General features: G+C 40.1%; 1 protein-coding gene and 1 long non-coding RNA gene across 2 annotated transcripts in view; one reads left to right on the plus strand and one right to left on the minus strand.

Moving 5' to 3' along the window:
• Window positions 1–12,824: 12,824 nt before the first annotated feature.
• LOC134480021 (disks large homolog 5-like) lies at window positions 12,825–17,784 on the minus strand. Its single transcript, XM_063266304.1, has 5 exons — window positions 17,445–17,784; window positions 16,243–16,411; window positions 14,880–15,029; window positions 14,058–14,244; window positions 12,825–13,109 (listed from the first exon to the last, which is right to left on the minus strand). The coding sequence occupies exons 1-5, from the start codon at window positions 17,569–17,571 to the stop codon at window positions 13,095–13,097; spliced, it is 648 nt and encodes a 215-aa protein (XP_063122374.1). The 5' UTR covers window positions 17,572–17,784; the 3' UTR covers window positions 12,825–13,094.
• Window positions 17,785–23,184: 5,400 nt separating this feature from the next.
• The window catches only part of LOC134480023 (uncharacterized), a 32,170-nt gene continuing 29,059 nt past the window's right edge, over window positions 23,185–26,295 (plus strand). Inside the window, exon 1 of the long non-coding RNA XR_010054131.1 lies at window positions 23,185–23,316. This is a non-coding gene — a long non-coding RNA (uncharacterized LOC134480023). The remainder of the gene's footprint in view (window positions 23,317–26,295) is intronic.

Genomic DNA, 26,295 nt, shown 5'->3' on the forward strand with positions numbered 1-26,295 from the left:
TGTGTCTGTTCTCATGATATTAACAGGCTTGGTTCTTTTTTACTATTCCCCAAAATGAACTTGAAATTATTAAAGGTGATGCGTTCTGCAGTGATGAACTGTATACTATGTAGTAGTATCTGACTGCCCTGCTCATTTGTGCTTTCATTGGTTGAGATCTTTATTTCATTCCCTGAAGCCCTACATCAGAATTAGGACGGGATGGATTTAAGCATGTAGATGATTCTGGTAGGATTTGATATAAGAATATTAATCCTACTGATGCATGAAAATGAGAAGTGTTTTCATTTTCTGGTTTGTTCAGTTTTTTGTTATTTTTCTTAATGTTTTCATTGTAACATGTCTTCACTTTCTTAGATTTATTACAAGATTTTTAAGGCTATTCTGAATGTGTTTGTTTTCTTGGTATGCTTGTTGATATTTATTGTTGGTATACAGGAATTTTATTGATTTTAATGTGATTTCAGTGAGTGGGTCCATGAGCTGTAAGAATTTTCTAGTGGAACCGTAGTGTTCTTTACATATGGATCATATCACCTGCAAAGGAGAACACTCTGACTGTTTTCCTTCATATGGACATGCCTTTACATATTTCTGTTTTCATATTGTTTGGAGAAGACTTCACATACTAGTTGGATTAGATGAAAAGATTGAACATCTGTGACATATTCCTTATTTTAGTGGAAATGCATTAAGATTTTCTCCAGTTAGGATGCTGTTGGCCGTGTATATTGTCTTTATAATGTTAAGGTATATCTTCTCCATATCCCAGATTCTCCAGGTCTATTTCCTGTATCACTGTGAGAATTGGCCAAAGAAATTGTCTGCCTAGTGCAATGATCATGTGTTTCCTGTTCTTGATTTCATGTTGTGTATTGTTTATTCATTTGTATTTGTTGAAACATTCTTGCTCTCTGGAGGCAAGCCAACTTGATCATGCTACCTGATATGTCTGAATTTTATTTGCCAGGATTTTATTGAGAAATTTTTCACTTAAGTGTTCCTTCCAATCTTTGTTTTCTAGGCTTCGAAGAGACACCATGAGCAAGGGAACTTTTCGAAGAAAGAGTTTATTGGGGCTTACTGTTTCAAGGATCATGAGTCTGTGATCAGTATGTGGGGGTACATGGCAGCAGGTAGGCCACCATGTTTCTAGAGAACTAGCTGAGATCTTACATCTTATCTGCAAGTTGGACACAGAGAAAGTGAGAGTTAAGTATAAATGGTATGGAATTTGGGAACCTCAAAACCCAATCCCATAACAATCCTACAAAAAAAAAAAAACATATCTTCTACTTCTTCCCGCACATTTCCTCTAATCAGCAACAAACATTCATACATGTGAGTTTATGGGAGCCACTATCATTCAAAAGACCATATTCTACTCCCAATTGTCCATAGGATCTTAAACATATCGTAATGAAAAATGCACTTAGCTCGCTTTCCAAAAGCCCTATAGTCTTTCACAGTCTACACAGTTTGTCCAAAGAGCTTCATAAAACTGCAGGCAGTCCCTTAATTATTCCCTCTATGAAATCAAATGGCCAATTACACACATCCAATGTGTAATGCCAAATCACATATGTTATCATTGCAAAGGGAAATTGGGAAGGTGGCAAGCCCATTCAAGGCATAATCCCAATAGCACACACTCCACATTCTCTACTTCTGACAGAAGACGAAGAGATTATATGGGTTCACTCCTTTGACTTTGGTGATTGTAACATAATTCATAAACTTTTATTGTATCATATAGATCTGTGGATGGTGGTTGTGTTTTCAATGTCACTCATTTCTAGGAATCTTAATATTTCCTTATTTTTTTCTCACCTGATCCTTCAGTAGTGTATTGTATATGTTACTTACTTTCCATGAGTGTGTGTATTTTCTGTACTTTTAATTGTGTGATACCAGTTTGATTCCTTTGGGCTCAGATAGAATGCACAACATTCCTTCAACTTTCTTATATTTTCTGAGGCTTGTTTTTTTCCTAATCTGTGGTCAATTTTGGAGTAATGTCCACAGGCTGATAGAAAATATATGTATAGTTCACTGTAGTTTTTTAGTTCCATTTGCCTGATCATGTCACTTAATTCTGCTTCTCCTATTTTGTTTATTTGCATATGATCTCTTAAGTTGTCAGAATGGAGAAGTAATAAACAAATCACAACCACTATTATAACTAATCTGTAGTTTCACTATTATAACTATCTGTAGCTATCTGATAACATACATTTTTAAATTTGGGTAGCCTTTGTTAATATGTATATATTTAGAATTGTAGTATGTTTTAGTAATTGCAAAGTATGAAGTGAATATCCTTATGTCTTCTGGACAGGATGAGTTTGAAATCTATTCTGTCAACTAGATAGAGAAACTGCATAGGATTGCTAAAGGGACATGGTTCTTTGTTCTGTTTCCCTAGTATACCCTCTATATCTCTCATGATGGCAGTCCTGTTTCAGGCGAAATATATGATTGTTTACTAGGGAATTGAGGTTATTGATATGTAAATATTATTTAAACTTCTGTGTTAACTATTGTCAGTTTGTTAATTTTTAAGACTTTTGTAGGCTACTTTTGATTGACTGTCCTAGTGGTGTAAATTTTTTTCCTGTGTCCTCTGGTATTTTATCCTTCCCTGCAAATAAAGTATTCCTATTAGGATCCTCTACAGAGCTGGCTTACTGGTTATACATAGTTTTTCATTTATTTATAATATCCCTTAATCTGCACAGTAGCTGGGCAGCTGCCTGTCCTGCATGGAATTAGGTCTAATTTCCAAACAATGTCTCTGAACTCCTACTTACTATGCAGCATCTTGGCTGCTCTTTGTTCCACTTGGACAGTCCTCAGGACCAGGCTTTCCTCTGTCTTAACTAATGGCTGCTGTCCTGCTTCCTCCCTCCTCTCCATCACATCCATTCTTCCTTTCTTCTTTGGCAGCTTCTTCTTCCTTCTTCCCTCCTAGTGATCCTCTCTAGCAAAGCCCTCAAAAACTCACCTCCACCATCTCTCTGCTGTGCTTCTTTATAATCACAATTAACTGGGAGCAGAGTCACTTTTTTGGGAGTTTTAACCAGTCTTACATTCTACCAATTAGCTTTAAAATACAAGCAGAATTAGGTCAGTCCCCTACAGGGTTTTCTTTTCTTTTCTTTTTTTTTTTTTTTTTTTTGGTTGGTTTAATTTTTCCTTTACCTCTTTACTTTTTATTTGATTTTTGGCTATCTCTTATTAATTGTTTATTTTATTTATTTACATTTCCAATGTTGTTCCTCTCTCCAAAATCCCCTAATGAAGCCTATCATCACATTTCTGCTCAGCTTTCCCTAAATAACAGTGCTCCCCAACTCACACATATTCATTCCCGCCTCACACCTCTAGGATCTCCATTTGGTGGGGCAACAGGCCTAGCAGAGTAAGGTCCTACAACCACATTGATACAAAGTAAATCAATCCTCTCATACACAGTACCTAGGACCATAGACCCATACTTGTATACATGTTGGCTGGCAGTTAAATCCTTAGGAGCTGTGGGTTTGGTCACAGAGGGTCTGGTTAGATATTAAAGACCAATGATTGCTGCTTTCTCTTCTTTTTCTGGTTATAGAGGAAATTATGTTTGTGTGCTTCTCTTTCTTGAAATTATTGTGAGATGATTAATTTCTTGGATTTTCTTGGGTAAAATTTAGTTCGTTGTCTTGTAGTTTACCTCCTATTATCCTATGTTGTGCTTTCTTAGAGAAAAATATTGTTTAAATTTGGTTTTGTCATGTAATATCTTGGTTTCTTCATTTATGGTGATTGTGAATTACACAGTGTATAGGAGCTTGGGTCTGCATTACATCTGCCCAAGATTTTCTGGCTATTAGAGTCTCTATTGAGAACTCTGATGTAATTCAAATAGGTCTGAATTCATTTGGTAATGGATATTTGTACTACTCCCTTTAATGTTCTTTCTTGGATCTGTGAATTTAGTGTTTTAATTTTTATGTGAAGGGAGGAATTTTTCTGGTACAATTAATTTGGCGTTCTGTAGACTTTTTGTATTTTTTTGGCCATTGCAATTCGCTTCTATATCTATTGTCCTTAGGTTTGGCCTTAAATTGTGTACTGAAATTCATGGATATTTTGGATTCAATACACCATACCTTTTCATCTGAGATGGATTCTTTTGCTTTGTGTGGTGACCTCCTTGATCCCTATTCTTCCATTTATTATCCCGCTGGATAATGAGACATAATCAGGAATGATGACCTCTTACCATAAACTATATGAAAATAGGGAGGTGAATTTATGTGTCAAGTATCAGTAGTCGCCTGGATAGGTTTCCTTCCTGGTTGGCCATATACAACAGTTTCAAAAGCCCATGATTTGTGTTCCCTGGGATTCCTACGATGATGCAATCAGACATAACAGAGAAAGACCGGAATACACATGAGGGAACTTGATTTATATAATTGAGAGAACATTTGAAAGTTAGGTTACAAAATATCTGATCACACTGTGATCACCAAGAATGTATTATTTAATGAAAAACTATTTTGTGTTATGGCATCGCCAGGGCACAGACATTTATGCAAGAGCCATTAGTTTCCTGTAAACATGGACTTTATTACTGTATGGCTCACCTACCACACACCTTTCTTGCAAAGGTAAAAAGTGCACTTAGGTCCAGAGCAGATCAAGGCAGGACTTGAAAGCAAATGAAGGTAGCTAAGGCAAGGAAAGTCTTTGAGTTGAAGGATATTTAGGAAAGTGTTCAGATGGACCAAGAATGCCCTTCTTCTTGGACGTCAGTGAATTAGGAAGGACACTTGGGAGCTTTACTTGACATCAGCATCTGAGTCCGGGAACTTCATTGGTAAAATTAATGTCTGGATTTTGTGTTGTGAAACAGCACATTGGCTCTGCAGCGTTTGGCAAGGTCCATGGACAGAGAGATCACACCAGCTGGGAACAATCTGACAAGAAATCAGGTTTCCATTAGTCACCTGAGAGTTCCTCAGGGAGAGAGGAATGGATGGGTAGCACTTTAATAGAAGGCTTTATGATCTCAATAGTGCTACTCTAAATGTCTTCAGTATAGATGCAGAAAAAGAAAAACTAAATGACTTCAAAGGAATTAGCTCAATTCTGAACATGATTATTTCACATTGGCAGTTTATACTTGATTCATCTTTTTAAATTTAAACAAGAGCATAGGGTGTAAATTCGAGGTAGCATTACAGTCACAGTACGATTATACCATCTTTAAGGTGCCAAGCATCTAACCCCACGTGGCTGGAGATTCTACTTTTAAATGCATAACCAGAGAAAATTTCCAATTAACCATGCCAGGGAAGCCCTGATCAGTGTGTATGCTCTGTCCATCTCCACAACAACCCAATTCAGCAGAAACGCCTCCTTTTTACAGGTGAAGAAATCACAGTTCAGAGCAAATGATCATCAGGTCCCTCAGTCTCACTGGCTGTCAATTACACCCACATCCTTCTCTGTGAAGGGAAGCATTGGGCCTGATGTGGGCTGTGCAAGCTGACTCTCCTGAGATGATCAATGCTCTTCTTGAACCTGGGAGAACTGAAGACAAGATGACCACACAGACTCCTGGGATAGATTGTGCCTCTGGGTGCTAGGGTGGGACACAGTATCCCTTGCCATGTGCCTCTCCTCATCTGAGGAGTCTGCTCCCATGTGTCAGCTTCTATGGCAGTGGGTCTCAACACTCCTAGTGCTGCAACTCTTTAATACAGCTCTTCATGCTGTGGTGACCCCAACCATAAAATTGTTTCATTGCTACTTCATAATAAATATTGCTGTTCTTATAAGTCATAATATGCAAGGTATCTGTTATCAAGGTATCTGATATGCAATCTGTGTGAGAGGTTGTGCCTCACAGGTTGATAAACATTGCTTTATACAATTTATTTTTAAAGGAAAGGCCTTCATATAAGGAGGACCTGAGGCAGTCCTAAGTGCAGAGACACCGTGAAGTAGTGACAAGTTTTAGCAGGCTCAAGGCTGCTTGCATTATCGACATCAGAGATTTCTGGCTAAAGGCACAATGTGAAATCACGGTCCCCATTACTTTTCTTACCTCAATTTCCTCCGTTACGTCTGTCTGCTTGGACATGTTTTCCAGGAAGCTAGTCTCTGTAGTCTCCGATAAAGGCAGAATGCTAAAGGCAGGAATGGTTTCCCTCTTTCAGCCCACAGTCACTTTTATAGAAGTAAGTTCAAATCCCCCGTGGGTAACTGTGTGTCTCTCACATAGTGGATGAGAATTGAAATATCACCTGTTTGAGTTGAGAAAAACCAACTCCCACTTCAGATTTAGAGCTGACCAACAATTACTTCCAGGAGAATGAAGAAGCTGGCCAGGCCTGGATACTCAGATCCCCTCCCTGCCGGGATAATCCCACCCACAGTAGACTTCAGCTTCACCTAGCAGGTGTTACAGAAAAGTCTGTCCTTAAGATTCCGAAATCCACAATATGCACAAACCCTATAGTTGTTAGGTGGCCGATTTGGGGGATTTCTCCAGGTTATAATAATTCTGGCCTCTTCTCTCCCCTTGGATGCACTCTGTTCTCTCTTGTATGTTGGTCCTAGAAGGACCTGGGTCAACTCATGGGCTTCTAGGGGAGGAACTTTTGTTGTAGGAGTGAACATGGATCAAGAATGCAACCCCATTCTGACTGGACAACTAAGCTCCAGAAAATTTCCCCAGGCAAAGACTTGGGTCATGTGGGAGCCTACACTGTTTAACAATGAGATCTGGTTGCTTTCTCCAGGAAGAAGCACTTGGGGGTTGAGTATCACTTCTCATCCTTCTGTTTTAAGTCACTTCTCAGAAGAGACACTTTGTCTACTCCTCCATGGGACCTACCCTTCAGTGTGGCTGGAGGATCCTATGGTGTTACAGCTCTGAGCTGGGAGTAGGAGCACTCAGACTGACTTGGAGAAGCCTATTTTCAAGTTTATCTAGATGTGAGGAACAGGTGCTTTTAAAGAAGCATGTGAAAGTTTTTCCTGCAGGAATGCCCACTCTGCTGACAAAGTCAGGCAGGACAGGGAAAAGCGAGTTCATTTGCTGCCATCACAACCTACCAGACTCTCTGTGGGGTGAAGTATTCCCTCACCTTGGTAACAAGAGCATGTAATAAATGAAGTTTTGTCGCTCTCTGTAGTGGAGCCGATGTCCAAATCTCACTGAGAATCATGCATAGCCTGGATTTAGGCTGTATTAATGTAGGCAAACAATTTCAGTGTTATCTGCAAGGTACCATGGGAGAGTAGTAACCCAAGTCTGCATGCACCTCGACAGTTTTCACTTAGACTTCTAATTCATTTTATAAAATTTTATAGTGAGTTCATGGAAGAACAGGCTCAAACATAGACATGAACAATCACAGACACCCACATACACACACACACACACACACACAGACACACACACACACACACACACACACGCGCCCATACTTTACTGACATGGTACATATTTTTTGCACACCACAAATATGGTGAGCATTAATGAAAATACACTAATTATTAAAGCAATGGAGGAAGCTGTGGTGAAGCTGGGGCGTAGAGTTACTTAAAAGTTCCTATGAAGGCTCTTCTTTTGCTGGAGGCTAATCTTCAAATGCAATTGGGGTTCCCTATTTTCTTTTTGCATAGCACATAGGACTAGGGTGGAAACCAGGGTTTTCAGCATGTTTGGCAAGTACTGTAACATTGAATTAAATCCTTAGGCTGGAACACAATTAATGTTACACAAAATTACAGGGCAAGCTGGATGAAGACACCTAGCTGACAGTGTGGACATCTTAAGATTTGTACTGGACAGTGACAGACTTTTCTGAAGACTGGAAATGTTTACAATGTCAGAGAGAATGGAAGGCCACTTAGACTACATTTTACTCTAAGAACAGTTTATTCAAGTAAGGGATAACTTGAACTATTGTCTCCTGTCACAGATGTCAGTAGAAATTATGCAAGGTATTGTATGCCAGTGGTAGCATTAGCAAGACAAAGCACACCTTGTCTTGAAGGCTAATAAATTAGGAATATGTATAGCAAGACACAAGCTCTTCCATGTCCTTTTATATTAACTGAGAACCTCAAATACAGTGGCAATGTGAAAGTGTGGTGGATATGTAGGTACCACTAGCTTCTGTTTTGATACAGACGACCCTTTGTGTGGCATGGTCAGCTTCTAATGAATGACTAGAGGACCTATGCTTGAGAATAAACAAACAATACATTGCTTCTCTAGATGCTGAGCTCTTAAAAGCCTTGGTGTCACAGCAACTGTTTGTGGACATTCTGGATCATTCCTTCTGAATTTTAACTTTCTGAGTAACTCAGACTCTGAGTAAGTCAGTTCAATTCCATAAATTGGAAATCAGTCACCTGGAAAAAAATACATTTACAACAGGAACCCAGATTTGCCACGGAAAAAGGGCATCTTGAACTGGCCCACCTAGGTTCTGTGTTTGCACAGGCTTGCTATCCAAAAGAAACATGTGCTCACAGCTGTAGGCTGAATTCAATATGGTTGCTCTTGAGGTTCCTCCCTAAACTGCTTAGATTAAGATCAATTTCTTAATATCTATCAAAAGAATTCATTATGTGCAGCAGGCCTACAGGAAGATAGTTTCCATTCTGTATTTTATAAATGTGCATAGTAGATATGGTCATCATTGATACTAGGTGAAGGATCTGCTCTAATATGGAAACTAAGTGATGCTGTAGGAACATCCTGAATCCTCAATGAGCAGTGGGGCCACCTGAGCCCTCTATGGATGCCTGGGTGCCTAACACATTGAGCCTGCACAGCTCAGTAAGAATACACATTTCCTGAGATCTCTCTGTTTTATTTGAGGTACCATGTCCACCTAAGGGAGCACATGCCCTGGAAAGACAAAAGCCACCTGCAGGATCTGTGGTGATGCCTCACAGGTTAGAACCTGCAGGATCTGTGGTGATGACTCACAGGTTAGAACCTCTGCTGCTCTCTCAGAAGAAGCACATGGTTCCCAACAATGATCTACAACAGGGAATGTGATTCCTTTTTTTGGACTATGAGGGAAATTCACCCAGGACAGGCCACAGACATACAGTAGAGAAAAAGACCCACTGACACAAATGATCATTCTACACCTAATCCACAACAATAAAAACACAGCATATGTATGGTCTAGGACAACAGCATTTATCAAAACCTTTTTCCCAACATGACTTTGGAGGTCATTATCTGTGGGGGCATATTGAGAGTGTATTGCAAGAAAGACTGAAGCATATGGTTCTCCATTAGGATTACTTCCATATACCTTTGGAAATGTCAATTTTTCTACAGCTCTACAAATATGAATGTATATTAGTCAAAATGTGCTACACAGGATCAATAATGAACGTGTGTTGTAGACTGTTTTATTAAGATTAGCAGAAAACGCCCGGCCCGCAGCAGCTGTCTGCTCCCAAACCCAGTGGGAGAGAGACCTCACCGCCTGGTCAGGTGGGCAATCCTGAGGCTGCAGAGCGGAGGAGACCACCAACACTGCCCACCCCTGCCCACATCCCTGGCCCAGGAGGAAACTGTATAAGGCCTCTGAGTTCCCGTAGGGGAGGGCCCAGGAGCTGCAGGACCCCTGCGCCTGAGACACCGCCGGACCTGAAGGAAACAGACCGAATAAACAGTTCTCTGCACCCAAATCCCGTGGGAGGGAGAGCTAAACCTACAGAGAGGCAGACATGCCTGGGAAACCAGAAAAGACTGCACTCTGCGCACATCCAGACGCCAGAGGAAAACACCAAACGCCATCTGGAACCCTGGTGCACGGAGGATCCCGGAAAGAGCGGCCCAGATCTTCTCTGTTGCTGCCACCGCGGAGAGGACTTAGGCAGTACCCCACGAGCACACTTGAGCCTCGGAACCTCAGGTAGGACCAACATTTCCCCTGCAAGAAACCTGCCGGGTGAACTCAAGACACAGGCCCACAGGAACAGCTGAAGACCTGTAGAGAGGAAAAACTACATGCCCGAAAGCAGAACACTCTGTCCCCATAACTGGCTGAAAGAAAACAGGAAAACAGGTCTACAGCACTCCTGACGCACAGGCTTATAGGACAGTCTAGCCACTGTCAGAAATAGCAGAACAAAGCAACACTAGAGATAATCTGATGGCGAGAGGCAAGCGCAGGAACCCAAGCAACAGAAACCAAGACTAAATGGCATCATCGGAGCCCAATTCTCCCCCCAAAAAAATCATGGAATATCCAAACACACCAGAAAAGCAAGATCTAGTTTCAAAATCATATTTGATCATGATTCTGGAGGACTTCAAGAAAGACGTGAAGAACTCCCTTAGAGAACAAGTAGAAGCCTACAGAGAGGAATCGCGAAAATGCCTGAAAGAATTCCAGGAAAACATAAATAAACAAGTAGAAACCCATAGAGAGGAGACACAAAAATCCCTGAAAGAATTCCAGGAAAACACAATCAAACAGTTGAAGGAATTAAAAATGGAAATAGAAGCAATCAAGAAAGAACACATGGAAACAACCCTGGATATAGAAAATCAAAAGAAGAGACAAGGAGCTGTAGATAGAAGCTTCACCAACAGAATACAGGAGATGGAAGAGAGAATCTCGGGAGCAGAAGATTCCCTAGAAATCATTGACTCAACTGTCAAAGATAATGTAAAGCAGAAAAAGCTACTGGTCCAAAACATACAGGAAATCCAGGACTCAATGAGAAGATCAAACCTAAGGATAATAGGTATAGAAGAGAGTGAAGACTCCCAGCTCAAAGGACCAGTAAATATCTTCAACAAAATCATAGAAGAAAACGTCCCTAACCTAAAAAAAGAGATTCCCATAGGCATACAAGAAGCCTACAGAACTCCAAATAGATTGGACCAGAAAAGAAACACCTCCCGTCACATAATAGTCAAAACACCAAACGCACAAAATAAAGAAAGAATATTAAAAGCAGTAAGGGAAAAAGGTCAAGTAACATATAATGGCAGACCTATCAGAATCACACCAGACTTTTTGCCAGAAACTATGAAGGCAGAAGATCCTGGACAGATGTCATACAGACCCTAAGATAACAAAAGTGCCAGCCCAGGTTACTGTATCCTGCAAAACTCTCAATTAACATAGATGGAGAAACCAAGATATTCCATGACAAAACCAAATTTACACAATATCTTTCTACAAATCCAGCACTACAAAGGATAATAAAGGGTAGAGCCCAACATAAGGAGGCAAGCTATACCCTAGAAGAAGCAAGAAACTAATTGTCTTGGCAACAAAACAAAGAGAAGAAAAGCACACAAACGTAACCTCACATCCAAATATGAATATAACAGGAAGCAATAATCACTATTTCTTGATATCTCTCAACACCAATGGCCTCAACTCCCCAATAAAAAGACATAGATTAACAAACTGGATACGCAACGAGGACCCTGCATTCTGCTGCCTACAGGAAACACACCTCAGAGACAAAGACAGACACTACCTCAGAGTGAAAGGCTGGAAAACAACTTTCCAAGCAAATGGTCAGAAGAAGCAAGCTGGAGTAGCCATTCTAATACACGTGCTCCACTATGTTCATAGCAGCCTTATTTATAATAGCCAGAAGCTGGAAAGAACCCAGATACCCTTCAACAGAGGAATGGATACAGAAAATGTGGTACATCTACACAATGAGATATTACTCAGCTATCAAAAACAACGGCTTTATGAAATTCGTAGGCAAATGTTTGGAACTGGAAAATATCATCCTGAGTGATCTAACCCAATCACAGAAAGACATACATGGTATGCACTCACTGATAAGTGGCTTTTAGCCCAAATGCTTGAATTACCCTAGATGCCTAGAACAAATGAAACTCAAGATGGATGATCAAAATGTGAATGCTTCACTCCTTCTCTAAAAGGGGAACAAGAATACCCTTGGCAGGGAAGAGAGAGGCAAAGATTAAAACAGAGACTGAAGGAACACCCATTCAGAGCCTGCCCCACATGTGGCCCATACATATACAGCCACCCAATTAGACAAGATGGATGAAGCAAAGAAGTGCAGACCGACAGGAGCCAGAAGTAGATCGCTCCTGAGAGACACAGCCAGAATGGGGCAAATACAGAGGCGAATGCCAGCAGCAAACCACTGAACTGAGAATAGGACCCCCATTGAAGGAATCAGAGAAAGAACTGGAAGAGCTCGAAGGGGCTCGAGACCCCATATGTACAACAATGCCAAGCAACCAGAGCTTCCAGGGACTAAGCCACTACCTAAAGACTATACATGGACTGACCCTGGACTCTGACCTCATAGGTAGCAATGAATATCCTAGTAAGAGCACCAGTGGAAGGGGAAGCCCTGGGTCCTGCTAAGAGTGAACCCCCAGTGAACTAGATTGTTGGGGGGAGGACGGCAATGGGGGAAGGTTTGGGAAGGGAACACCCATAAGGAAGGGGAGGGGGGAGGGGGATGTTTGCCCGGAAACCAAAGAATTATTATTAATTATTAAATAAATTAAAAAAATTTTTCAAAAAAAAAAAGATTAGCAGAAAACATGACCGCATGGATAAAGTATGGCAGTGATCACATCATAAAATGTGCATCCAAGAAAAGAACACATTATCCACACAAAACACACTATCACTCTAGGTAAGCATTGGTGGCTTTGAATTTACTATTTAGCCCAGGAACTCTCGACCATGCAGAATCCATCATTAGCTGTCAGTTCTAAGAACACAAGAGGGAACAGAACACTTGAATAAGCAAGATGGTCTAAAGAGTCAAGAGTTACAAATCAAGTTTTATTCATAAGGAATACAATTTAAAACAAAAATGATTAAAATGAATATTAATATAAATATATAAAAGTATTTTCAGATGTGAAAAATATTAACAAGAACATATAACTATGAAATAACAAAACAAAAACTTCATTTAAGATCATAACAAAAATATTTCTAAACAGCATATTCTTAGTGAACATTTAGAAGCACAGTTATATTGCTGTTTCTCCTCTAGCAGGCAAAATGGCAATGCAGTTCCCAAGTGGTCTCTCAAGTGGTGTTATCCTAAACAGAAAGAGAATAAGATATCAATCAGTCAGACTGGCTTAGTGAAAGATAAATTTAGTGTTTCTTAGCAAAAAATAAATTAAACTATGAGGGAGAGTATTCATCCAAAAAAATGTTGGTATTATTCAGGATGGCGGTCCGCAGGGGAATCCTGAAAAAGCAACCTATTCTTCAGGAGGCTCTCTTCCTGCTGTGTGTCCCATTCCAGCTCTTTTGCAATTCCTGAGACCAGGGAGAGGAAGGCAGTTATTCAGAAACTGATGTGTTGGGGACTTGCATGCTAGCTATCAGCTTGCTGCCTTCTACCCACTCAGCTCTATTTTAGGTCACCATTGATGTGTTAACTGATAACATTGCTGGTGTGTCTGTGGGCAGGGCAAAGTCTACAACAACCCTGACAGTAATGTGGGCTGCCCATCTGGGCCTCAGACTTTAACCAGTGCAAACCAAGAACAGGGCAATGGGAAGAGACCTCATTGGGTTGCAGGATGAAAGGAGAAGTCAACCTGTCACCAAGATGAAAGCCAATGACAAAGAATAATTTGCCATATGCACTCGGTTCTTATCCCTGAAAGGTGCTTCCCAACTTGGAGGTCACGTGACCACAGAATATCATTTATCACAGGAACAAAACTTGTTCAAAGCGCTACATAGCATCCATTCTATCACAGGGACATGCAGTAATATGATAGGTTATTCATCTGTCACCATTTCCAGACTGCAGCTTCAAAAAGAGCACCAAAGCATAGTTGTTAATAAGTCAGTTCCTGAAAAGTGGTTGTCTTCCCAGAATACTCGTGCACAGACAGAGGAATGAACATTCCATAGCATGAGGTGGTTGTATTATTGGAGTGTACATTATTAAGGTGGTAGGGAAAGCAAACATGTATCAAATTGGCAAATGGAATCAGATAATTTTAGGCTGACACAGCTGCTTGTCCCTACCAGATGTTGCTTGGTCTGGAGGTTGCTGGTTTTCTCCTGTTCGTCTTTATCTTTCTTGTTCAAATCAAACAAAAATTTCTGTAGCAGCGGTGCACAATCAAGCTGTTCTGCTTTGCCCTCCTTTCTGAATGGGAACAACTTCTTCTGCATACATATCTTGTCCATATGGATCCGGCTGGGCAGGTTCCTGGAAACACACACTGCATAGTTAGATCCTGCACCCTCTTCCTCCCATTCCTACTCCCAAGTCTCACAAACATGCTCTGGACCCAGATACCAGTGAAAACTTCATAGAATACATCTTGATACACACAAGGATGCTGCACAAACATCAAACAGCCAATTCAGGGAAGACTAAATTGTTTCTGTGACCCAAGTACCAAAAAGCGTTCATTTCTCTCCACAACAACAGGGGATATACATTTATCCATGGAAGCAAAAGGCATGGGGGCAACATTAATAAATAGTGGGCAAATACCCTCAAAGGAGGTCAGTAGAATTAAGGGAAGGTCATGTTATCCATGTGGTCCACACACTGAGTTTTGTTAAACCTGGTGTGACCGCAGAGGCCCAGCTCAGCCTATTAGACATTTGGTGAGCTGAATAAGTACTGGTCTACCTAGAGCCTTCTGAAGATGCCTAGACACTCTGGGTATGAGTAACAGTCTCCTGTGGACCTAAAAACTGAGTCCAAAAGGCCCAGGACACAGTGATGTTTAAAGAGCACAAGACATGGAGCCAGAGCTGCTAGACCTCCAGTCAGAACAAAGGATGGCACCTGTGGGCAAAGCAGAGTTAATGGCCTCTCTGACCAGTGCTCACCGATAGAAGTTAATTTCCTTCTGGAGCTCCTGAAATTTCTCACAATGCTCGATGTTCCTCATCTCTAAGTTGTGCAGTAATGACATGACCTCCCTCTCCTTTATCTTCAAATTTTCATAAAATGGATTTGACCTGATGTAGTGGCTGGCCCTAGGAGAGTAAAACCCAATGAACATCTGCGTTTAGGAATATATGAACTCAGGCTGGGTCTTCTAGTACCCCAGCCCTGGGAGGACAATTTCTGAGTTCTACATATTGGAAGCTTCTTCAGCTTCAGAAACTTGTTATTCTGGGCCCAGGACCCCATAAGCTCGGCATCGAGATAAAGGGTTCCCAGGTTCCCTTTCTTCACTCAGAAGGGCTGGATCTGCAGTCAAGCTACTTATGCTAACAAGGGCCTAGGCCACAGCTCTCCCACATCCAAGACCTAGAAAACTGTGATTTCATTTTTCCTGTTTTGACAACAGGAATTCTACATCCTGAATAATTAATATTGTAGAGACACACAATTCACACAATTATGGAGTTGAGACCATAAATCGCCACAAAAGTATAATCTGCCCAAATGGCACAAATATACAGACAAATGTGACCACATTGGCAAAGAAGTGTGCAGTTGAAGAGGGGCTCCCAAAACAAAGCACTCACATCACCATGAAATTGTTATACATGAATATACTCAGGAAAAAACATAGACCCCTAGATTCCAAGTGTGGGGGGAAATATAAACATATAAAAATTGTGCATATGCATGTAGGTGTGTACACACAGAGACACAGAAACTGGGACACACACACAGGAAAAGAAAAGTAAACAGTAAGAGAATGAAAAAGGGAGCGAAATATGCAAACGGAGAACACAATCAGAATCAGAAAAAATGCATGCCACATTATTGGCTCAGAGGTAAACAAAAAAGAAGGAAAAGCCCTGTGTCTCTGGCCATCTAGTCAAACATTGAGATGAACAATTTGAGATCTGTCACCTCAGGCTACTGCAACAAGAGTCCTCACTCAGTCACCTTCCTAGCACACACCCAAACTCTCAGCACCTAGAACCTTGCAAATCTACCACCTGTCAAGGGCTTTCCAAATGTACACTGGGAACTCATGCTCCAGTAACGTTATCCCTGAATCCTCACTAAGGCCACAAGTTCAGATTTTCAGCTGGAGGCAGCAGATGAGACCATTTCCCATCTCACTCCTGACCAAGGGTCAGGTTCTGAATCTCCTCTGTATCAGAAATGAGGTTTAGGACAAGTATTTTGGGAGGCACAGCTTTCTAGACCCCTACAGCTTAATAGAATAAGATGTAGGTGACACTGCAGATCCATGAATGACACAAGGCAGTTTGGAGCAATGCATACCTGTTGTTCCTGTATCTCTCTGTCACGTAAGTCAGGAGATCTCTTAGCTCATTTCTCTCCTCAGTAGCTGACTGCAGCTGTCTAATCAGTCTCTGTTCTTCTGTGTTCTCCGTGTTGGCCTCCTTGTTGATTACCACAGGGCCAGGGGATGATGTCAGTCTCCCATCCTCTGTAGGTAGAAGAACACAAGTGAACATTTTTGGGGAAACTGATGAGTGTGCATAGACCATGGCAAGCCCCAAACAGGAGGAGAGCATGTGCAGACCACAGTGTCACCACAAAGAGTTTGTTGTTGCCTAAGAGACCTCCTCAGTGGAAGTCAACTCTCCCAGCACTATATACAGACCAAGACATGTCAGATGCCGGGTGTTCCCTATGCCTGCTGACCCATGCTACATGTACCACAGAGATGGCTTCTACGGGATTGTTATCAACTTAACAGGGTACAACTTTCTTTCAGGACCCTCACCGCTGTACTTTCAGAAGTCAGATGATAAATTCAACCTCCAAAAGATTTGAGTGATTGGAGATACTCAGATGTCCTGCACTGATACTCTAGGCCACACCATTTGGAATTTAAAAGCATTGTGGGGGATCTCATGGTCAACGGACTTATCAATTCCCCTAACTGAAACACCAAATGCCACAGAAGTGCCAATTGGTTACAGGCTGAATCTTGGTCTACCTGCTACAAATAGTTTTAGTACTGTAAAAAAATGTTTGTAACACACAAACTCTAATTTATAATGCTAAGGATGTCCCATCTCTGCCAATTTGAAAAAGTCAGAGGAGTTCTAAGAACATAAGGCCAGAAGCATAATTCTCTCCCTGATACTAAAGACAGAGATCTACTTTATTTAAAGAAGCAATGAGAGTGAAGTAGATTGATGCCCTGTCTAAGTTCAATAAAGTGGGACACTCAGTGTCTCCTGATCGTGTTATTATATCAATGTAACGTATCATATGCACGTTAAAAGTGAAGGCCAGAAGTTCACAGAATAATAGCATTGGCCTTACCATATCCTCCCTTTGGGGATGGGCAAACTAATGTTCTGAAATCCTTGACTTTTAGGAATTGTGATCTTCATGGAAATTCAATTCCTTTGCAGATACTCCAGTTGTTCTGGCCTATTGCTAGACAGGTCAGCATAAGCCTATTCTCCCTCTGACAAAAAGCTCAGCATACAATTCACAGAACTTACTCAGCATTCCCCAGGCCAGCTTTCGTTGTCCACCATTTATTTTTGATGAAAGGCGAGATTCCCTCACTCCAGTCTGTCCAAAATCGGCGTTCACTCTCCCAAAATTCTTGCGAAGCCGGGAAAACATGTCTTCCTGTGTATCTGCCAGGCAGGGACTGAGAAAATGTAGGGCACTTGTGGTTACTACAACACTGATGACATCACAGAGGATGCCAAGAACTCTCTAGGACACAATAGAATGTCCAAGAAGGGACCGCTGATGTCATGGTGAACAGACATTGCCTCCCTGCTAATAATCTCCCTGTACAGTGCATAAGCTGAGGTGCCCTTTCCTGGAGACCTTCCCACGGCATAGCCACTGAGCAACTCCTGCTTGCAAGTCCAAATTTTCATCAAGGCTTGATTATAAAAACCTGAGTAATTCCTATGCATTTTAATGAATTTTTCCCTCTAAATCCTGCTCAAAAATATCTCATTAAGTCAAATTATCCTTACTCATCAATATCAGCCATTAAAAATTCCTGAGAAATAATACCAGTTTGAATAAGCAGTCAGAAGGTTCTCCTGTCTCCTTATGTACACGTGCTTGAAATCACATCAAGAAATACCCTGTAGGTTAGGTTGCGACATGGGTGTGTGTTATGGGAACACTCATGAAGCCTTGTCCTTAGCTTAGCATTCGACAGTTGCCACAAAATCCCTTAGGAGATAGAGTTGAAATCATTATGTTGTTCGGAACAGTGTGGAGTCCAAGTGCCAAAGGAAAGTGAAATGTAGGAGCCACCAATGGAGGCACCCACATGCTGCTTGGGGGTTCTCCTCTTTTTACTAATGTCACCAAAGGAGCATTGCTCACAGGCCTCTGTAAGCTGTACCATGAGATTCTGACTGACAGTTTGTGTCTTAGGCCTTTCACAGGGCGTGCACTATCTTCTCTAAATTTAACCCCATTCTTCTAGTTTTGAGACCCAACCGGTGATTATCTCTTAAACCCTATGCCCTGTTTTGGTCCATATCACTCCCCTACCATGTCTATTCTGAAGCTCCAGCTTCAGCTTTCCTCACGCTATGTTCCTCTGTAAGCCTGGAGTTCTGCCCACATACTTTCTGCAGCATATCTTGGCCTTCAGATCTTTATTATGTCCAATCGGCAGTTAGACAACACCTAAGAGATCTCTCAGTTTGTGTTGAGCTGGTGAGAAGGACAAACATCTACAAAATAGCAAACTTGATGATGGACCGTAGAAATGACAAGACAGTAATCCTGCCAGCACTTAGCTCTCTGCCAGTAAAGAACTAACAATTGAAAGTTGACATACCTTAGTACAAAGGGAGCTCACCTCATCATTTCCCCTTTTACACCACAAAAAATAACTGTCTTTAACACTGATCAGCTACATAAAATTAGAAAATTTATAGGATGCATCAGATAAGAATGACGGTCACAACATTTAGTCCATTTGTATTTGGTAAAATTGGAGAAGGTACTTCATGAACTAAATTATATTAGTGTAAAATTTTGTACCTGAATCATTTTCTCTCACTTTTTAAGCTTTTTTCTTCTCTATTTATCATAGTTTGCACTTATTAACCATAACAACTCTCCTGAAATGAAAAACAATTTTGTTAATTTTAAATAATTTAAGGGTTTATGTGCTTCATCTTTATAATTTTACACCTCTTTTGTGGACATATTGCCATTTTTTCTTTTTTCAACTTCCACATGTAGATTATTTTTTCTCTATTATGGAGAAGGATGCAAGGGTGGACTTCAAATATGAGGTGATGGTGGATATCAACGGAGTTGAGCTGCATGATGTGAAATTCACAGAGAACAAAAAAGGAGTTTAAAAAAAACTAAAATGAGCACAGTGGGGAATGAAGAAATGAATGCTTAGCATGGAAATGTTCGTCAGTAGACTCTGCATTTGTGGCGTGGGCTGGGTTTGGGTGGGGTTCTGGAGTAGTCAGAATGTTGTCTGTTCTGGTCCTTCCAGGGAAACTCCTCCCTCATCTCTCATCCCTCCTCTGCTTCCACCTCCACCTCCAACTGCCATAACTGCCTCCTACTACAGCAGCAGCTTCTGGGCATCTGCCTTTCTGCTCAAGCAGAAGTGCTCAGGGGTGATACAAGATTTGAAAAGTCCAGGGGAGCAGTCAGGCCATGCACACTCTGTTGTCATCCCTGTCAGGGCTCAGGATTTATGGTGCCAGAGCGGTTGTGGCAGGCATTTTGATGCTGCAGTGGGTTGTCTGTCGAGCCCCTCATTCTGGACCGCCCATGTCCCCCCTGGTCCTGTCAGGTTCCTAGTTGTCACATTCCTGTGTGATTGTGAACTCGTTTCCTTTTCTGAGTCTCATAACAAGAAAATTTAAGAGTAAACTATCTAATCATCTCCATCTGAGACCTGAGAAGGAGAAATGTTGCCTGAAGAAACAGGAAATTCAGAGAAAATAGCTTCCAATTCTAAAGAAATGACAGAAATTGTTGGCTACCAGACAGACAGTCAGCAAATTTTTCCATGTCATTGTGGCATCCACCCTCAGTTGAACGGGTCAACGGCTCTGACAACAATCCTTTGAAGTAGGTCACTTGAAGGACTATCCTCTTTTTTTTCTCCAAAGCCTGGGACAATTGACTTCCCCATCATCCACTTCTCCACAGTCTGGACAACTTTCTGGCAGCAGTGGAGGTAAGTGGGTGGTATTTCACCCCATGGCCACTTTGCCACATTAAAGGGAACTCCAGTTAGTGTTCTTTAGTTCCCATCATCTTCTTCAGACAGACCTGGGACACTGCCAGGAGTTGAGGTCTCTCCCACTGTGAAAAGCCTTTAACTATTTGGACATCAGAAATGGCAGATTCTTCAGATCTCTAAAGGATTTGAGCACCACCTTTTTATGTAAAGTCTATATCAGTGGACCAAAGTGGCTTTTTTCCAAGGGATTCACTTTCTCTGTACCTTTGAATACATATAAAAGAAGCTAAATAAAGCTCATTTCTGTACCAACTGAACTACTACCTAACATCACTAGAACACTGATTATTTATAGTTGGATAGTACTATTTGCATTCCTTAATTATCCATGGCAGTGTACAGTAGTAATTTTATACAATTAGAATTATACACCACATTGTGAATAAAATGCATATACTTATATCTGAAACAAGATTTCAATCATTTATGTAAATACAATTTTAAATTCAAAATCCATGACATCCTGAAATATTTGAGACTTGGTGTTGCTTTCTAGTACAAAAAGAGATTGAATAATCTATGTTTTTTTTTTATCATTTTAGCCCCTTACTCCTCCTTCCCAAAACTTCTAGATAGGAGAGGAAAGGGTTGAGGAGGGAAAGAGAAAATAAGTAAGACATCCCTGATTCCAATCTCCTTTACACTTTCCTCACTGACGATGACCAGTAAAAACTTGCAACCAACCCACTAAAGGACAATAAAAATCTATGACCCACTGCAGACAAATAATCAGCTACCCATCCTTCTTTTGAGAATGAGGGTGTCATGTTCTCTAAAGATGTATCCCTATGAGTGTGGGGTGACAACAAGTTTTGGGGACCTTACAATACTTGGGATATTTTCCAAATCCTGTGAGATCCTGCAGTTTCATATGCTTCCAAGTCCTGAATGTGGAGGGATTAACTGATTTCCTGGCTACATTAACAATTGAAAATACAAACACACATTCATACAATTTGAGGAAGGTCACACAATATCTACCTCTTGAAGTTTGCTCAAAACAATTGTTCAGTGACTTTTTTATTTAGCTTCAGGTATCTTCTTAGTATACAGGCAGAAACGAGACAGATTGCTGAAATAATGTTAATAGCTTCTAAGCCAGTCACGAATAGAGTTCCTGCAATCCTTTGAAGTCTCATTAGAGAGGCTCTATTTTGCACACTACTCACAATTCTTATGTCTCCTGTGTAGCAAACTAAAATGGACTGTTAAGATCTGCTTACATGTTTCAAAAGTTTTCCCAACACAAAGTATTCCACCCTCCTCCAAAAAACAAGATATTCCTCACAAAAACAAGTCCACTCCCTCTGGTACCAGTTTATATATCAGTCACATTTTTGTTACTTCAAAAAAATACCGTGACCAAAAGCATGTCAAGGAATACAGTGTTTCACGGTGTGGTAGCCAACCCCCAACTACAAAATTATTTCATTGTTAAGTCATAAATGTAAGGTTACTACTCTTTTGAATGGTAATGTAAATATCCTGTATAAAGTATGTCTCCTATGTGATTGCCCCAGGAAGTAGTTGCAACCAACTGGTTGAAAACTGCACCTTATGTGTGGAGGTGGTGGTTGTGGGTTTTTTGTTTTCTTTTGTTTGTTACTTTGGCCTCTTTGTCAAAACCGAGATGCTGATGAGAACATACACCAATATCTGCATCCTTTATTATCTTCCTTTAGACATTGTGTTTGTTCTCATTGTATCAACAGGCTGGGTTTTTTTTTTTTACTATTCCCCAAAATGAACTTGAAATTATTAAAGATGATGCGTCCTGCAGTGTTTTACTGTCTTACTATTTGGCAGTGTCTGACTGCCCTTCATTTTTGCTTTCATTGGTTGAGATCTTTTTTTCATTCCCATGAAGCCCTGCATAACAATTAGGACTGGATGGATTGTAGACGATTCTGGTAGGAATTCGATAAAAAATATCAGTCATATTGATACATGAAAACGAGAGGTGTCTTCATTTTCTGCTTTCTTCAGTTTTTTCTTATTTTTCTTAATGTGTTCTTCGTAGCAAGTCTTCAGTTCCTTAGATTTATTACAAAATTTTTAAGGCTAGTCTGAATGGGTTTCTTTTCTTGGTATGTTTGTTGATATTTATTGTTGGTATACAGGAATTTTATTGACTTTAATGTGATTTTAGTGAGTGGGTCTATGAGCTGTAGGAGTTTTCTAGTGGAAACATCGTGCTGTTTATATATGGATCATATCACCTGCAAATCAGAAAATTCTGACTGCTTTCCTTCATATGGACATGGCCTTTCCATCTTTCTATTTTCTGTTTTGGATAAGAATTCACATACATGGACTGACCCTGGACTCTGACCCCATAGGTAGCAATGAATATCCTAGTAAGAGCACCAGTGGAAGGGGAAGCCCTGGGTCCTGCTAAGACTGAACCCACAGTGAACTAGTCTATGGGGGGAGGGCGGCAATGGGGGGAGGGTTGGGAGGGGAACACCCATAAGGAAGGGGAGGGGGGAGGGGGATGTTTGCCCGGAAACCGGGAAAGGGAATAACACTCGAAATGTATATAAGAAATACTCAAGTTAATAAAAAAAAAAAAAAAAAAAAAAAGAATTCACATACTACTTGGATTAGATGAAAAGAGTGAACACCTGTGACTTATTACTGATCTTAGGGAAATGCATTAAGATATTCTCCAGTTAGGATGCTGTTGGCCTTGTATATTTTCTTCATAATGTTAATGTATATCTTCTCCATATCCCAGATTCTCCAGGACTATTTCATGTATCACTGTGAGATTTTGCCAAAGAAATTGTCTGCCTCTAGTCAATGATCATGTGTTTCTTGTTCTTGCTTTCATGTGGTGTATTGTTTATTCATTTGTATTTGTTGAAATATTCTTTCCCCTCTGTAGTCAAGCCATCTTGATCATGGTACCTGATATGTTTGGTATACATCTGAATTTTATTTGCCTGTATTTTATTGAGAAATTTGTCACTTAAGTATTCCTTCCAATCTTTGTTTTATAGGCTGTGAAGAGACACCATGACCAAGGGAACTTATAGAAGAAAGAGTATATTGTTGCTTACAGTTTCAAGGATTCTGAGTTATGACTACAATGCTGAGGTACATGGCAGCAGGTAGGTCACCATGTTTCTAGAGAACTAGCTGAGAGCTTACATCTTATCTGCAAGTTGGAGACAGAGAAAGTGAGCGTTAAGTATAAATGGTATTGAATTTGGAAACCTCAAAGCCCAATCCCATAATACTCCTCCAACCAATACATATCTTATAATTCTTCCTGCACATTTCCTCTCACCAGAAACAAACATTCATACATGTGAGTTTATGTGGGCCATTATCATTCAATTCACCATATCCTACTCACAATTATCCATAGGATTTTAAACATATCAAAATAAAAATGCATTTCCCACATCCTTCAAAAATCCTTGTAGTGTTTCACAGTCTACACAGTTCAGCCAAAGAACTTCATAAAACTCCAGGCAGTCCCATAATTATTTCCCTCCTATGAAATCAAAAGGCAAATTCCACACTTCCAATGTGTAATGCCGAATCATATATCTTATCATTGCCAAGGGAAATTGGGAATGTGGTGAGCCAATTCAAGGCATAATCCCAAGAGCACACACTCCAAATTCTCTCCTTCTGATAGTAGACAAAGAGATTAGATCTATTTTAAATTTTCCTTATTTATTTCTCCCCTGACCCTTTCAGTTGTTGTATTGTTTATGTTACTTACTTTCCATGAGTGTGTGTATTTTCTGTACTTTTAATTGTGTGATACCACTTTGATTCCTTTGTGCTCAGATAGAATCCATGACATTACTTCAACTTTATTATATTTCCTGAGGGTTGTTTTGCATCCCAATATGTGGTCAATTTTGGAGAAAGGTCCACAGGCTTATAGAAAGTATAGGTATAGTTCAATGTAGTTTGTTAGGTTCATTTGCCTGACGATGTACCTTAATTCTGCTCCTCCTGTTTTGTTTATTTGCATGTGATCTGTTAGGTGGTCTGAACAGACAATTTAAACAAATCACAACCACTGTTATAACTAATCTGTTGTTTCATATCTATCTGATACTGTATATTTTTAAATTTGAGAAGCTTGTGTTTAATATGTGTATATTTAGAATTGTAGTATCTTTTTGTCATTGCAAAGTATGAAATGAATTTCCTTACATCTTGTGGACAGGATGAGTTTGAAACTATTCTGTCAGCTACATAGACAAACTGAATAGGGACATGGTTCTTAGTTCGGTTTCACTAGTATACCTTCTATATCTCTCAGGATGGTAATCCTGTTTTTGGCTTAATATATGTCTGTTTACTGGGGAATTGAGTTTAGTGATATGTAAATATTTTTCAAACCTCTGTGTTAATTTTGTCATTTTTTTAAATTTTTGACTTTTTCATCGATTTCATTTGATTGACTGTCCTAGTGGTGTTAATTTATTTCCTGTGACCTCTGGTATTTTATCCTTCCCTGCAAACTATAGTATTCCTATTAGGATCCTCTATAGAGCTGGCTTACTGGTTATACATAGTTTTTAATTTATTTATAATATCCCTTAATCAGCACAGTAGCTGGGCAGCTGCCTGTCGTGCATGGAATTAGGTCTCATTTCCAAACAATGACTCTGAACTCCTACTTACTATGCAGCATCTTGGCTGCTCTTTGTTCCACCTGGACAGCCCTCAGGATCAGGCTTTCCTCTGTCTTAACCCATGGCTGCTGTCCTCCTTCCTCTCTCCTCTCCATCACATCCATTCTTCCTTTCTTCTTGGCAGCTTCTTCCTTCTTCCCCCCTCATGATCCTCTCTAGCAAAGCCCTCAAAAACTCACCTCCACCATCTTTCTGCTGTGCTTCTTTATAATCACAATTAATGGGAGCAGGGTCACTTTTCTGCGGGTTAAACAGTCTTACATTCTACAAATTAGCATTAAAATACAAGCTGAATTTTATCAATACACCACAGGGTTTTCTTTCTCTTTGTTTTGGTTTAATTTTTCTTTTAACTTTTTACTTTTTATTTCATTTTTGGCTATCTTTTATTAATTGGTTATTTTATTAATTTACATTTCAAATGTTATCCCGCTTTCCAGACTCCCCTCATCAAGCCTCATCATCATATTTCTTCTCAGCATTTTCTATATAACAGCCTTCCCCGAACTACACATATCCATTCCCACCTCACACATCTAGGATCTCCATTTGGTGGGGCCACATTCCTACCAGCGTCAAGGTGCTACCACCAAATTGATACCAGATAAGTCAATCCTCTTCTACCCAGTACCTAGGACAATAGACACATACTTGTATACACATTGCCTAGTTATTTACACCCTAGGACCAAGGAAGATTGGTGAGAGGGGGTCTGGTTAGATATTTAAAACCAATGATTGCTGCTTTCTCTTCTTTTTTTGGTTATATTTAAAATTATGTTTGTATGCTTCTCTTTTTTGTCATTATTGTGAGATGATTAATTTCTTGGATTTTCTTGGATAATATTTAGTTCATTGTCTTGGAGTTTTCTTCCTATTATCCTCTGGTGTGCTTTATAGAGAAAAATATAGTTTAAATTTGATTTTGTCATGTAATATCCTGGTTTCTCCATTTATGGCGATTGGGAATTACTCAGTGTATAGGAGCTTGGGTCTGCATTACATCGGCCCAAGATTTTCTGGCTTTTAGAGTCTCTCTTGAGAAGTCTGGTGTAATTCAAATTGGTCTGAATTAATTTGGTACTGGATATTTGTACCTTACCCCTTTTAATGTACTTTCTTGTATCTGTGCATTTAGTGTTTAATTTTTATGTGAAGGGAGGAATTTTTCTGGTATAATTAATTTGGCGTTCTGTAGGCTTGTTGAATGTTTTGGCCTTTTCTTTCTTCAGCTTACGGAAGTATTCTGTGATGATGAAGATATTTATTGAACCTATGAGCTGGAACTCTTAATTCTCTTCAATATCTATTATCCTTAGCTTTGGACTTACATTGAGTCCTGAAACTCATGGATATTTTGGATTCAACAAACCGTACATGTTTATCTGAGATGGATTTTTTGTGCTTTGTGGGGTGACCTGCCTGACCC

This window comes from Rattus norvegicus, chromosome 8 (assembly GCF_036323735.1).
Source record: "Rattus norvegicus strain BN/NHsdMcwi chromosome 8, GRCr8, whole genome shotgun sequence".
In the NCBI taxonomy this organism is placed as follows: domain Eukaryota; kingdom Metazoa; phylum Chordata; class Mammalia; order Rodentia; family Muridae; genus Rattus; species Rattus norvegicus.